The sequence below is a fragment of the Argopecten irradians genome, chromosome 6, assembly GCF_041381155.1.
Source record: "Argopecten irradians isolate NY chromosome 6, Ai_NY, whole genome shotgun sequence".
Lineage (NCBI taxonomy): Eukaryota > Metazoa > Mollusca > Bivalvia > Pectinida > Pectinidae > Argopecten > Argopecten irradians.
The window spans coordinates 30,179,631-30,192,183 of record NC_091139.1 but is presented as its reverse complement, the minus strand read 5'-3'; the positions used below and the strand labels follow the sequence as shown (position 1 = coordinate 30,192,183).

Genomic DNA, 12,553 nt, shown 5'->3' with positions numbered 1-12,553 from the left:
CTTTTTTCGTCTTCTTCCGTGGTGTTCTCTTAACAATAAAAAGGACTCGGGTATTGTGCAAGATGAAGAAGGTCCATATAAAGGTAACCCGAAAAATACCGAAATAGCGACATCGGATAACAACGAAACAACAATGAAATGTACGGAACTGTCCTGGTAAAAATGCACGAAATAGATCTGATCGTAAGCATCAGTTGCTTTACTGATAAAAATAAAGCATTTTTTTACGAATTAATTGAAGTTTCCCTACGAGAAATCCGACACCAAAAAGATTATACAAGAGAGTGAATTCCTAAGTGTCAAATTATTTCTGGTTTAATCAGAAGATTAATAGCCGTGCATTGAGGGTCATTTTGTATCAACGGCCGCTCTCGGTCACAAAATTGTACCATGGTACAGAAACGAGTAAAAAATGCTTCGTTTGTGTACCGCATAAAAGTGTACCATGGTACAGAAACGAGTATTTTTTACTCAAATTTGCCTAGCCGCTTATAATTGAGTAAAAAATATGTACCTCCATATTATTTGGTGTTACAGAATCGAGTGAAAAATACTTCGTATGTGTACCATGTAATAGTGTATCGCGGTACATATTTGAGTAAAAACTGCTTTGATTGTGTACCATAAAAAAGTGTACCGCGGTACACAAACAAATAAAAAACACTTCGTTTGTGTACCATGCAAAAGTGTACCATGGTACACAAACGACTAAAATATCACTCAAATGTGTCCGGCCGCTTTCGGCCATCGTAATGGACAGATGGTTGAAAGCTTCTATTTTTTAGTTACTTCAACTTTCAATTTGTAAATTGTATGTTGGATACAACACAGTATTTAGTCACAGTACTGGATTCCAAAGGTTGCGTTTGCGGCACCGATTACGTAGATCATGGTTTTGACCTCCAACTTGTGTTAGATGGTAGGTCAAGTACCAAACTGAGCACTCTTGACATCACTAAATGCTCATTATTTACTGGGAACAATTTACTCCTCTACTTTCCCATTTAAACATCAAACGTTTGTTTATATATCAATTAGTTCTACCGCGTCCAATTACAGCATATCGTAATGTGCATGCTGTAGAAAGTGATGTAAATGTTTCAGTGCAGTATAGGTATACTCGACAATGCTATAGGGTCAACAGGACAAGGAACTTTTGACACAATTAGTCCACCAATGTATCCAGGAGAAAAAAAATCCATACGTAATTATAACATAAACAGATACACCAAACATAAAAGGTTTGTTCTGCTTACAAGTTTTCCTAATGCCTGCACATCTGCAATAGTATTGTGTGCCTCATATGTCCTCTGTGACATATTTTGGTTCGTTGCATCGACTGCCATATCTTTTCTGTACTGTATTCTATTTGTAGCACGACTCCTTTGAGATTGAATTGCACTTACTTGTTTGTACTTAAGTCCTATTAATACTAACAAGAATAACAAATTTCTTGACGGATTGTACACAAATCCTTGACATACAATGTATCAAAGCCGAAATTCCTCAATACCGAAATGATTTCCATAAAATGCAATACAGCTTCTCCTCATTTAAGGACACATTTTGAAATCGCTTACGGCGTTATGGAATATTAACACCTCCGTTTAGATTAGGAAATTCAGAAATACATCTAACACTTCACATTTTTTTTCCCTTTTATGCTCAGTCGATGTCATCATCGCTTACAATTGTTTGTAACAAGATTGTGTGTGGTTAAAAGCAATAAAATATCATTTACAGAGGTAACTTTATATTTTTGTTATACCTGTCAATTTCCCTTCTGTCATTGCATTGACTCCATTCCGACACTTGACCTTGTGAGGAGAAAGTCTGGTATTGTTTATTTATAAAATGGGCGATTATTTCATATCTGTTTTTATAATTTGACCGATTGGGAGGCTTTCAAGTGTTTTCGGCAGTATGAGATTCAGTGAGACGAGAAGAGACCTGCTATCACAAGGAGATAAACACTAGTGTACACAAAGGAGACCTGTACTTAACTGTTGATAGGTCATTATATTAATGTAAAACATAAAAAAAAATCATTTTTCTATAAATACTTTATGCAACATGTGTAAAGATACAGTAATAATTTTATTCATATCTAGGCTGATGTATCCATGGTGTGTGTAGCTTGGGGCACTTCTGAAATGTGTGTGGCTATGAAAATTTAATCTATCTCATCTTTATATATGCACATGTAAGGCTGGGAAAGGAATCTACCAAGCATGAAATTTGAGGTCAAAGTCGCCGTTGGCCAAAGCATGTATACTGCAGATTAGAATTATATACAGGGGCGTAGGGGGGGGGGGGGGCAACTGCCCCCCCCCCCCCCGTCCCCAGGACGGAGGGGGGGCAAACATGGTCACAGGATTTTATGTACTACCTAAAAAAATTTTCTTAAAAGATCAATTTGTTTATGTCTTAGCGAGACAATATTAATTCATTTTTTATGTTACACAACCATGTGCCGATGGTGTGAAGCCGGTGTATTCAGATCGAGTAGGGTTGCATAATGTTTTGACGACACAATTATCATTTCTAAATGCAAGCAGCTTTAAATAGAAAAATTACCATGTTAAGAACGCTTTATAATCATTAAAATACATCGTAAAACTCATCTCAGCCATTCTAAACCGTAATTTTTTTTCTGGGGTAGACACCCGGACCCCCCAAACACCAAAATCTCGCGCTTTCGGGCGCTCGCAAATTCATCAAAACTCATTTAAGCTATTCTAAATCGTAATATTTTTCCTAGAGGAGGCCCCGGACCCCCCAAACACCAAAATCCCGCGCTTTCGGGCGCTCGCAAAATCATCAAAATACATTGTAAAACTCATCTCAGCCATTCTAAATTACTATATTTTTTCCGGGGGTCACCCTCAGACACCTAAAACACTAAAATCTCGCGCCTTCGGCGCTCACACGCTAATCTGGCCAATTTGCGTATTCGTTAATATCCTTTTATAGCGACCCCACTGTCTATAAATGTGTACAAGGATTAAATTTACTGATATATGAAAAATGTACATAAAACATATATGGTTGGGAGTTGAATTAATCTCCTCCTGTAGGTGCGGCGGCGGGGGGGGGGGGGGGGGGGGTTACAAAATATTGAGGACCTTTGCCCCCCCCCCCCCCCCCCCCCCCCTTCATCTTCCTACGCCACTGATATTATTACTGGATCAAAAGTCAAAATGACACTACCCTAAAAAATATACTACGGCCTAGAATTGAACATGTTTAAAATATGTTATAGAAAAGATATAAATAATGAAGTCAAATTAATCTTGTAAGTCGTTTAATTATACCACAATCATTATCATCAACAATGTTGTGAAGTTTAGGATGTTTTGTGAACAATCTGCCAAGGAAACAAGAGTTATTCCCCTTCACTTTTAATCATTCACTGTAAAAATCATAAATCGAGACGAGAATATTTTTATTTAAGCTTTATTGAATGAAATAAACCAAAACATAATGCATTCCAGATGTAATAATCATAATTCAAGTCTTAACTTTAATCAGAAAATTCAATTTGAAATGTCAATATCAATACTTCATAGAAAACTTACATAGCAGTCACTTACCAAAATCAAATATCATCGAACTACTGACAATAATACAGCTCAGAACTAACACCATACTTGACCAGATCTGATTATATTTAAAATACCAATTGCTGCTAATCTTATAAGTGATAATGCTAATAAGAAATTAATGATACACGATTTCATGAAATGTTGAATTCCATCCGATTGTTTGAACAGTCTGTTATGAAAATGATACTCCATCCATACAAAAAACAACTTTCAAATCCTTTCTTTCATCTTTTGTTTCCCCAGTATACCAATGACAGATGATGTTAGAGATCAGACGACAGGATCGGTGATTTTGGATGAGATACTGTCCAAAGGTGTCCATCTTGATAATTCTATTGCTTCAAAAATTTCCTAAAACAAATAACAAAGAAATATTACACAGAAACCAAAATAAGACTTTGCTTAATACCTGGGCCCAGTTTAATGAACATTTCTTAAATTTAAGGAATTCCTTAACTTAAAATACTCCATAGGAAAGCATTACAGAAGTTAAGGAAAAATCTTAAGTTAAGGAGCCTTCCTTAAAATCTGTATTGCTTTCCTATGGAGAATTTCAAGTAATTCCTTAAATTTAAGGAATGTTCATGAAACTGGGCCCAAGTACTATACAAGGTACAATATCAGAAAACTTGTATTTTTGTCTTCAACATTTTCACCTCAATTGTCTGTTCATTATTCTGCCCTTCAGAAACTTCATTTGCATCCTACATCAACCTTGACCAGGAAAATATATGTTTGAAAATGATTGTTTACATTAAAAGGTATTTTATTAATATTGGCTGGTCACACAATGCCTACAAAACTCTAATACCGTAAATAAAAATCTAGCTGAAGGTAATATCACATAGAAACTAACTGATTTACTCCAGGAAATAACAGAACTGATCCAGTCTTAGAATTCAAATACTTCATATGTGTCTTCAAGACCGTAGGGTGGGTGAATAAGTTCATAAGATACATATATAGTGGACCCTTGATAATCCAAAAACTTGCATCCCTCAATCAAAATACTCAGATTGCAAATATTCCAGACTTTCTATCCATGGAAGTTATTCAAAAGAGGTATAATCTATTCCTTAATTTGCTTAATGTTACATATAACTATCCTTAATCAGAATGTCTGTCAATGATAAAATCTGTTCCTGAGTTTTCCAAACTATTGGATTATTATGGGTCCACTGTATGTAAATATCTAACCCCACACCCCTCCCTCTCTGGTACATTTCTTCTTTACCCAGTGTTTTTCCTGGGCATTTTGGGAAATTGCCACCTGGTGAAAATTGGGAAATTTGTTTCGATAAAAGTATGAAATGAAAAACTTTAACAGTGTTTATGGGAATTTTGGAAAAGGTAGAAATAAATCCTTCTCTAAGAATCAAGTGTAAGAATGTATACTAAAATACGATGTTCAGACTTGTGATTTCTGAAATTTTTTGTTTCGTCACACAAAATATGCGTCAACTCACTGATTTGGGAAATTTAGACATATATTTGGGAAAAAATAACAAGAAATACAATTGGGAATGGGGCCTTATTTCGGCCCCAAATATATAGGCAGGAAAAACACTGTTACCACTGTGTGTTAACTTGTGTGACTAAATAACAGTTTTGGTGATCCTATACATAACAGTTTATTTAGATGTGATTGTACAAATATAAATCCTTACCTCACTCTGTTCCATGTAGTCTTTGTTGTATCTGAAAATGTCTACTTCCAATTCTGGTTCTGCAAAACACAAACATTATAATATCATATGGTCTATCACCACTGAAAGGCCTTCAGATTACCACGATGTGGTATAAAAAATTTCAAACCCCAGATTGTTGTTTATACTGTATACACAAACATCAAATGACATGAAGTAGAATTCACTAGACCTCCATCTAAATATCAGGGTTCACACCAGCTTGAGTGACCGTCGCGCTGTAAAAGGTGGATAGAAAAGGACACATGTACCTTGATACCACGAAAAAATAACTGTACGTGCTTAGTAAAGGACCAATCCGATTGGCCAAAAACACTCTGTAATATCGTAACAAACTGTTAAACAAATAATTCCCACTTTTCTCTGAACCGCGGGAATATATTATTCCCTAGACCTCCTTCTGAATGTCAAGATTCACACCAGCTTTTGAAATTCTGTTGCCAACATTTTTAACCAAAAATTTCTTTCGCAATGATAAGACTTTTTGGAGCCAAAACATTTACAATAAAAAATGACAAATTATCTCCCTTTCCAATATATTAGTTTACTTTTAGGTTTAACAAACATTGAATGAATATGTGGGTATGTGGTTCAGTACTGCAAATGAAGAAAATCCAGACTGATGAAGTAATATTGGGGATGTCTTAGAACATGTTAAAATCGGGTTTGAAAAACATTACAATGAAAGACATTGAATGTCTTACACAGTACATCCCCTTTTATACTTACATGGTTTAGTTTAAGGAAATTTATCTCAGAGCCAAAAATCATAGAAACATATTTCATTATTATAGTTGGTTAGACAGTTAACTGATATGAAAATTCAACATTAGAATTGCTTCCAATATGGGTTAACAAATGATGCCTTACCTTCAAGAGCATCCATGTCCTCCTCTGTGCTATGATCATGATGTCCACTCTGAAAAGTCGGAATAATAATTAGATTAGTGTTAATTGGCAATGCTAGTGTTTTCATGTGACTTGGGTTATGATTTGCTTATATCACATGTCTAACAGGGATTAGGGTGGTGTAAAGAAAAATGATATCAAAGAAACACCAACAGGCAGGGTCATAATGGGGACTGATGTCAACAAAATGATCATTATCTTGGAAATTAAAAGAACTGGTATCAAATACATACAGTAATGATCATACATGTAATTAGGTCATATGAGATTGGATGTCACAAGACACCAACAGCTTTATATGGTTGTAGAAGGACAGGTGTCAAAGGAACATCAGCAAAGGGAAGAAAAAGATGATATGGCAGGTAGAATATGGGTAAAACATCATTTGGAAACCCTGTGTGATCTAGGTCATAATAATATGACCTACTGCTTGGTATGATATATATGTGGTAAGGTGAAATTGACTGCCTCAGTCTGTAATGCTAATTTTTTTGCAGCTAGTCATTTGGACTAATAAACCTCACAATTCTACCAGTCGGACTATTTAATCACTTGTCCAAATTAAATATACAGCCATTTTGCTTCAGCACTTCGAATTCAGTCATGATCAGTTTACATTTTTTTACCCAAATTGCAGTCTTGATGCTTTCATAAACACAAGTTCTCACAAAATAATGCATCCGGACTGAAATAATCGCATAAAAAAAACCACTCAAAATTTGTTGAAAAATGCAATTGACCACTGTTCTTGTAAATTTAGCATTTAATATTAATAATATGGGGAGCCACTAGTCCAATCAGACTAGTACATTACAATGGACACTAGTCCGTCTGTAAAGTTACTAGTCAGGGGCATTGGACTTGTGCCTAAAGTCGTAGACCGCTGCCTATCTAAAACACTCTGAATTATTTCTAAACCACATCAACAACTAGGAATAACACGAGTGGGCAGCTCTGTGTACGTACCTGTCGAGGTGCGTTGTAGTCGGTGTTGTTGTAGTAAGTGTGTGAGTTGTAGTAACCGTAGTAGTTGGGGCTGTAGGGATAGTTATGGCCATAGTAGTGACTGTAAGGGACACCTCCGGACATATCCTGAGGCATTGGCCTGAAACGTACAAAAAATATTCTCAAAAAATGTCTTTAAATATTGTAAATCTTTGAAAAATTCTAAAATTATTTCATATTTAATTTGTTTGTCTTCATTAATTAGTTTGACTAAACTATGATAACTTTATTATACTTATTATTAATCACATTGAAAAATGAATTGAAAAACCTAATCAAGAGTTACTTCAATTTAATTCAGAAAATCAATTTATATAAAATTTTATAACCTTAGACTCATATGGACACACGTAGATAAGATGAAGTTTTGTACTATTTTTTAGCACCGAGTTTAGTACCTTTTTGGTGTTGCCAGACTCACACGGATAGGCTTGGACCCAATACCAGTCATATGCTGCATTTCTATCAGAGCTCTCTGTTGGTCAGTTTCCTCAGAGAACCGAACAAATCCATAGCCCTTACTACGGCCGCTGTTCTCCAGTACAACTGTGGACATCGAAAATAATAATAGAAAATGCATATGTCAGTGCCAGTTTTACTCTCTATTTTTTGTTATCATATTTAGTAAGAGAAGAATTAATGATCAAGCATAGAGTGTACAGCTTTACATTGGGGTTTTTTCTTTATTCTAGTATGTCAACCTTAACAAAAAAAGGTTTTTCTCACAAACATCTGTCAAACAAAAATAGAATGCAAAATGTATTTGAAATAGATTCAAGTCTACTGAAACAGAGCACTTTAAGAATGAACCAAACTTCAAAATTATTTCAAATTCATTGAGACAGAGGACTGGTTGAACAATCCAATACTAAATTTAAGTCGTATCAAACCTTTTGCAGATCTACAAGATCTGTATTTCTTTGCAAATGCATAATATAAAACATAGTCGTCCACATCCATAGACAAATCACCAATAAAAAGTGAAAACTCTGGTCTGAAACAGAAGAATTACAATGTTTATTTTAATATCTTGATAAATTGACATTCAAATCATTTTTAATCATAGTTTAATGTCAGGTTCAGGGCTCGAAATTAACACTCGCCAACTGGCCAAAAGGGAGTTGATTTTTGATTTGGCGAGTTGAAAAATAGTGTACTTGCAATTTTTGGCGAGCGTATGCATCAGTAGTTATTCTCAATATATAGACAGTCAGAGAATCAGACCTGATACTTTAATCATATTTAACTAGCTGTATTTTTCATTTGCATAAAATGCCACATTCTGAAAATAAACTGTGTTGTTACACCACGTCAGTGACTCTAAAATGCCAACATTTATTGCTACTTAAAGTAAATGAATATAATTAATGTAAACGAATTTGATTTCTTTTAATTTTGATCTTAATTTTCAATTTTCAAAGCGGCAAGCAAATCACTGGTTAGTTGAAATTTTATCAACTTGCCGAAAATGGATAGTGGCTTAAAAAATTAAATCCTATCCCTGATATAATACCATGTTACTATTAGTTACTAATAAAAAATAAATAAATGTGAGAAAACATCATGTCTTGTTAGGAAATATAATTATCAAAAATTGTGGCATTTACCTGGTACAGTGTAAAAAGTAAAGGTGATGCAATCTGATGGCCAGAGGCCATGGAAAATTTGGTCAGTCTATGTGAAAACATTGTGTTGCCTCAAACAGCTTAGCTGCAGTTTGTTTAGCTTTTACATGGATTTTACATGTAACCAATTCATCTAACAATGTGTGATTACAAAACGAATATTTTAAATAGTGACTTGGACCATGGAATTTTATACTGATGTAGACCAATTGTCTATTCCGTATTTACATATTACAGAGTTATCTCCCCTTGTAGGTAGGTATTGATTGTGACGTCATGTGTTTCGGACATATCATATTTTCCAAAGAAAACAATGTCAACACTTTCAGACATTTTTTCTGTATTACACTTACACAGCAAGATGTTCTTTTCCATGACTTGATGTGTTCAGCTTAAATCTCTTGGGCTAAAAATGTAATAAACAACAATGAAATCAACAGATTTGCAGTGGATTTCACAAACAATTAGAATCTGCAAATCACAGCAAAAGAATATACCTGATAAACATTAATAAACATCGGTTTGAAAATTTTTTTCAAAGAAACACTAACACTGATTCTTTGAATTCCTTTGAATGTCCAAATACAAATTGAACAGTTTGGTTTTGGTTACTTCAAAGTTAGACACAAAGGGAGATAATTAATTAGCGACTCTTTTAGTTTTTCCTTTCTATTACATGTACATTTATCTTTCATAACATACATAACAGGGCATACAGTAGGCTAAAATTCTCAAGAGCCAGTTACCCTTGACTAGAAAATCCTGAGGGTCAAATTAAAATTCTGAGGATCCAATACTTACAATGTCAAAAAGTCATGATCTAGGGTCAAAAGTGTTTTGCCAAATGATTATGTTCAATTGCAATGATGCCGTCAAGTTGTTTTCGTGATTGTTTTAATCAATTTCATTACTTTTCTAGTCTCTATGTGAGTATCATGTTTCAACGTTCTCTTTCGGCAGAAGAGCTTTTTATATATCAGTGAATGTCAGAAGATTGAATTTCATTTCTTTAGATATTATGTCATATAAAAATTTTAATTCTGGGAGCTAAGAATTCAGATTTTATGCTACCAGGTTACTTAAGCATATTCAAAGAGAAAAAAACTTATTTTGACAACAGTCACATAATCCTTGATTGCAGAGCTATTTAAAATATATACACACAGGGCTACTGTTGGGGATTATTTTGCCGTTCAGCTTCAGCATCGCATCATGTGCCTGGCCTGCATCACTGAAGTCAATGAAACAGTATCCAGCAGGGAGACTGAAATTAAAATTAAAAAAAATAATATGTTAAGTAAATAAAGTGTCAATACATAATTATGTCATTATATGTACATATATAGTAAGCGATACTAAGAGGACAACAAAATATTTGATGTCACATTGAATCATTTTGCAGAGCGAATCACAGAAAATTCACCTGTTGGATGGCATAAATATATGTTACATAAATATAATGCGAGTGAATTATTTTCATGGCACCATATTTTTTATTGTTTTTTATTCATAACTCAAGGATTTCAATGAATGTCATAGTAAAACTGAAGGCTCTGTGTTCGACCACAAACGACCTGGTTATTACTAGTCCGCTAAACCTGCCTATATTATTAGGCTTTTTAATTTATTTTTTTTGCCTGATATATAGTCAGCTCGCGGTACCTCTTAAAAATGTGAAATCGTAGGCCAGATTTGGCCTACGCTACGTCAGCGGCATATTTCTAATATATCGTCCATGCAATGCCGGGAAAACGTACACATACCTTTATATTGGGATCTTATGTACTCCTTTGCCCCCATGTTACATCCCATTTATGAAATTAAACAACTGTGTACAATGAAATACTTCCGAGACCCTTCTATTTCACACATTTGTAATGGCCGCCGTATACACATTTAGTAGAGCAAACGGCAGCCAATCAACTTCGCTTCCGGTTTTATTTTTTAATATCCACGTGTAGTTAAAAGATAAACAAAATTCTACCGTGTATATGCTACATGTATATGCAACGTGAATATCGCGAAAGTTATGCGGTACCAGCAATAGTCGTGTTCAATTTGAATATTTGACAACATGTCGTGTATGTCGACCATGATTTTACTTTAAAAACTCTAACTGGCTAGCATTTTGTTTATCTTTCAACTACACGTGGTTTTTTAAAAATAAAACCGGAAGCGAAGTTGATTGGCTGCCGTTTGCTCTACTAAATGTGTATACGGCGGCCATTACAAATGTGTGAAATAGAAGGGTCTCGGAAGTATTTCATTGTACACAGTTGTTTAATTTCATAAATGGGATGTAACATGGGGGCAAAGGAGTACATAAGATCCCAATATAAAGGTATGTGTACGTTTTCCCGGCATTGCATGGACGATATATTAGAAATATGCCGCTGACGTAGCGTAGGCCAAATCTGGCCTACGATTTCACATTTTTAAGAGGTACCGCGAGCTGACTATATATTAGGCAAAAAAAAAAAAAAAAAAATTAAAAAAGCCTAATAATATAGGCAGGTTTAGCGGACTAGGTTATTACATCCTTTGATGTATTGGTACACTGTGGTTGATTGTGTTGCTTTGAAGTTGAGCATCGTTCTCCCTGTAATCTTCAAAGGGAATGGTCAATTTTTTTCTCCTGAACTGCATGAGATCCAGGGGCAGGATATAACGACAGAGATAAGTAGCACCCCCCTCCTCCTCACCAAATATCGAGGATGCCATTTAAGCTACCTGCCCACTATTTTCACACATTTAACAATATGCCTACATATGTGTGTCACAGATAGATACAACAACTCCTGGATGTCTCTTCCACTATTTATTTGTTATGGAAGTGCACTGTACTTCATCACATGTTATAAGTGGACAGAGGGGAAAAAAACCTATAATGTCTCCATATAGACTAGTGATACAATGTCCGGTAGTGGTACAAATATGTCTCTAAAGGACTGACCTCGCAAGGTACTCTATGTCTCGTCCTTCCTGGCTAACAGCACGCTCTACCTGTATGTCACACCTTACGCACTCACAGACACACCCGATCACATGCATGCTATCCACACACTTGCATACTCGAACACAACTGGACAAACAGGTTATAGACTGGACACACTATATTTAGACAAACATATGTAGATGTAAACAAAGTACACTAACTTTAAACAGTAACGCACATAATCAGACTTTAGGGCACAACATAGACAAATACACATGTACATCAATTTAACCCTATGACATGTGGTTGTCATAAAGAAATCTTACCCTGTGACCTTATTCTTTATCAATTTCATTGACGTGATTGTTGCTCCCATCTGATCAAATGCAGATGTTATGAAATATTCGTCCATATATGGCTCCAACTGTCAAAAACAAACAAAAATAATTAAAGATGCGCCCAGTAGTGTGCTAAAGACCTCTGCATGTGAGACAGTGATACACATGGCCAAAAACTCAAGTGGTTAGATTAAGAATGTTAATGTTCAACTCTACTAGACAAATATTCATTCACTTTCAATCAAGTATGTTTACAAAGTGCCCTTACGTCACCCATCCAAAGTGACAAAGATGCCCCTGACATGATGGCAAATTTGCAATCTGTTATTTCCAGAAAACGTGCTGCACTCTACATTTGTTTTCTTCTGTGGTGTAAGCTTCTTGTTGATCCTGATCAATATCAAAAGCGCCGCGATGACTTTGGCTGTCG

The 12,553-nt window shown here is 35.1% G+C and overlaps 1 protein-coding gene across 1 annotated transcript; it reads right to left on the bottom strand.

Moving 5' to 3' along the window:
- Nucleotides 1–3,440: 3,440 nt before the first annotated feature.
- LOC138325593 (tRNA selenocysteine 1-associated protein 1-like) lies at nucleotides 3,441–12,546 on the bottom strand. Its single transcript, XM_069271362.1, has 10 exons — nucleotides 12,392–12,546; nucleotides 12,112–12,209; nucleotides 10,015–10,114; nucleotides 9,204–9,256; nucleotides 8,116–8,219; nucleotides 7,624–7,771; nucleotides 7,187–7,325; nucleotides 6,182–6,230; nucleotides 5,273–5,331; nucleotides 3,441–3,956 (listed from the first exon to the last, which is right to left on the bottom strand). Exons 1-10 carry the CDS (start codon nucleotides 12,425–12,427, stop codon nucleotides 3,876–3,878), a joined length of 867 nt encoding a protein of 288 aa, XP_069127463.1. The 5' UTR covers nucleotides 12,428–12,546; the 3' UTR covers nucleotides 3,441–3,875.
- Between the last annotated feature and the right edge of the window lie 7 nt (nucleotides 12,547–12,553).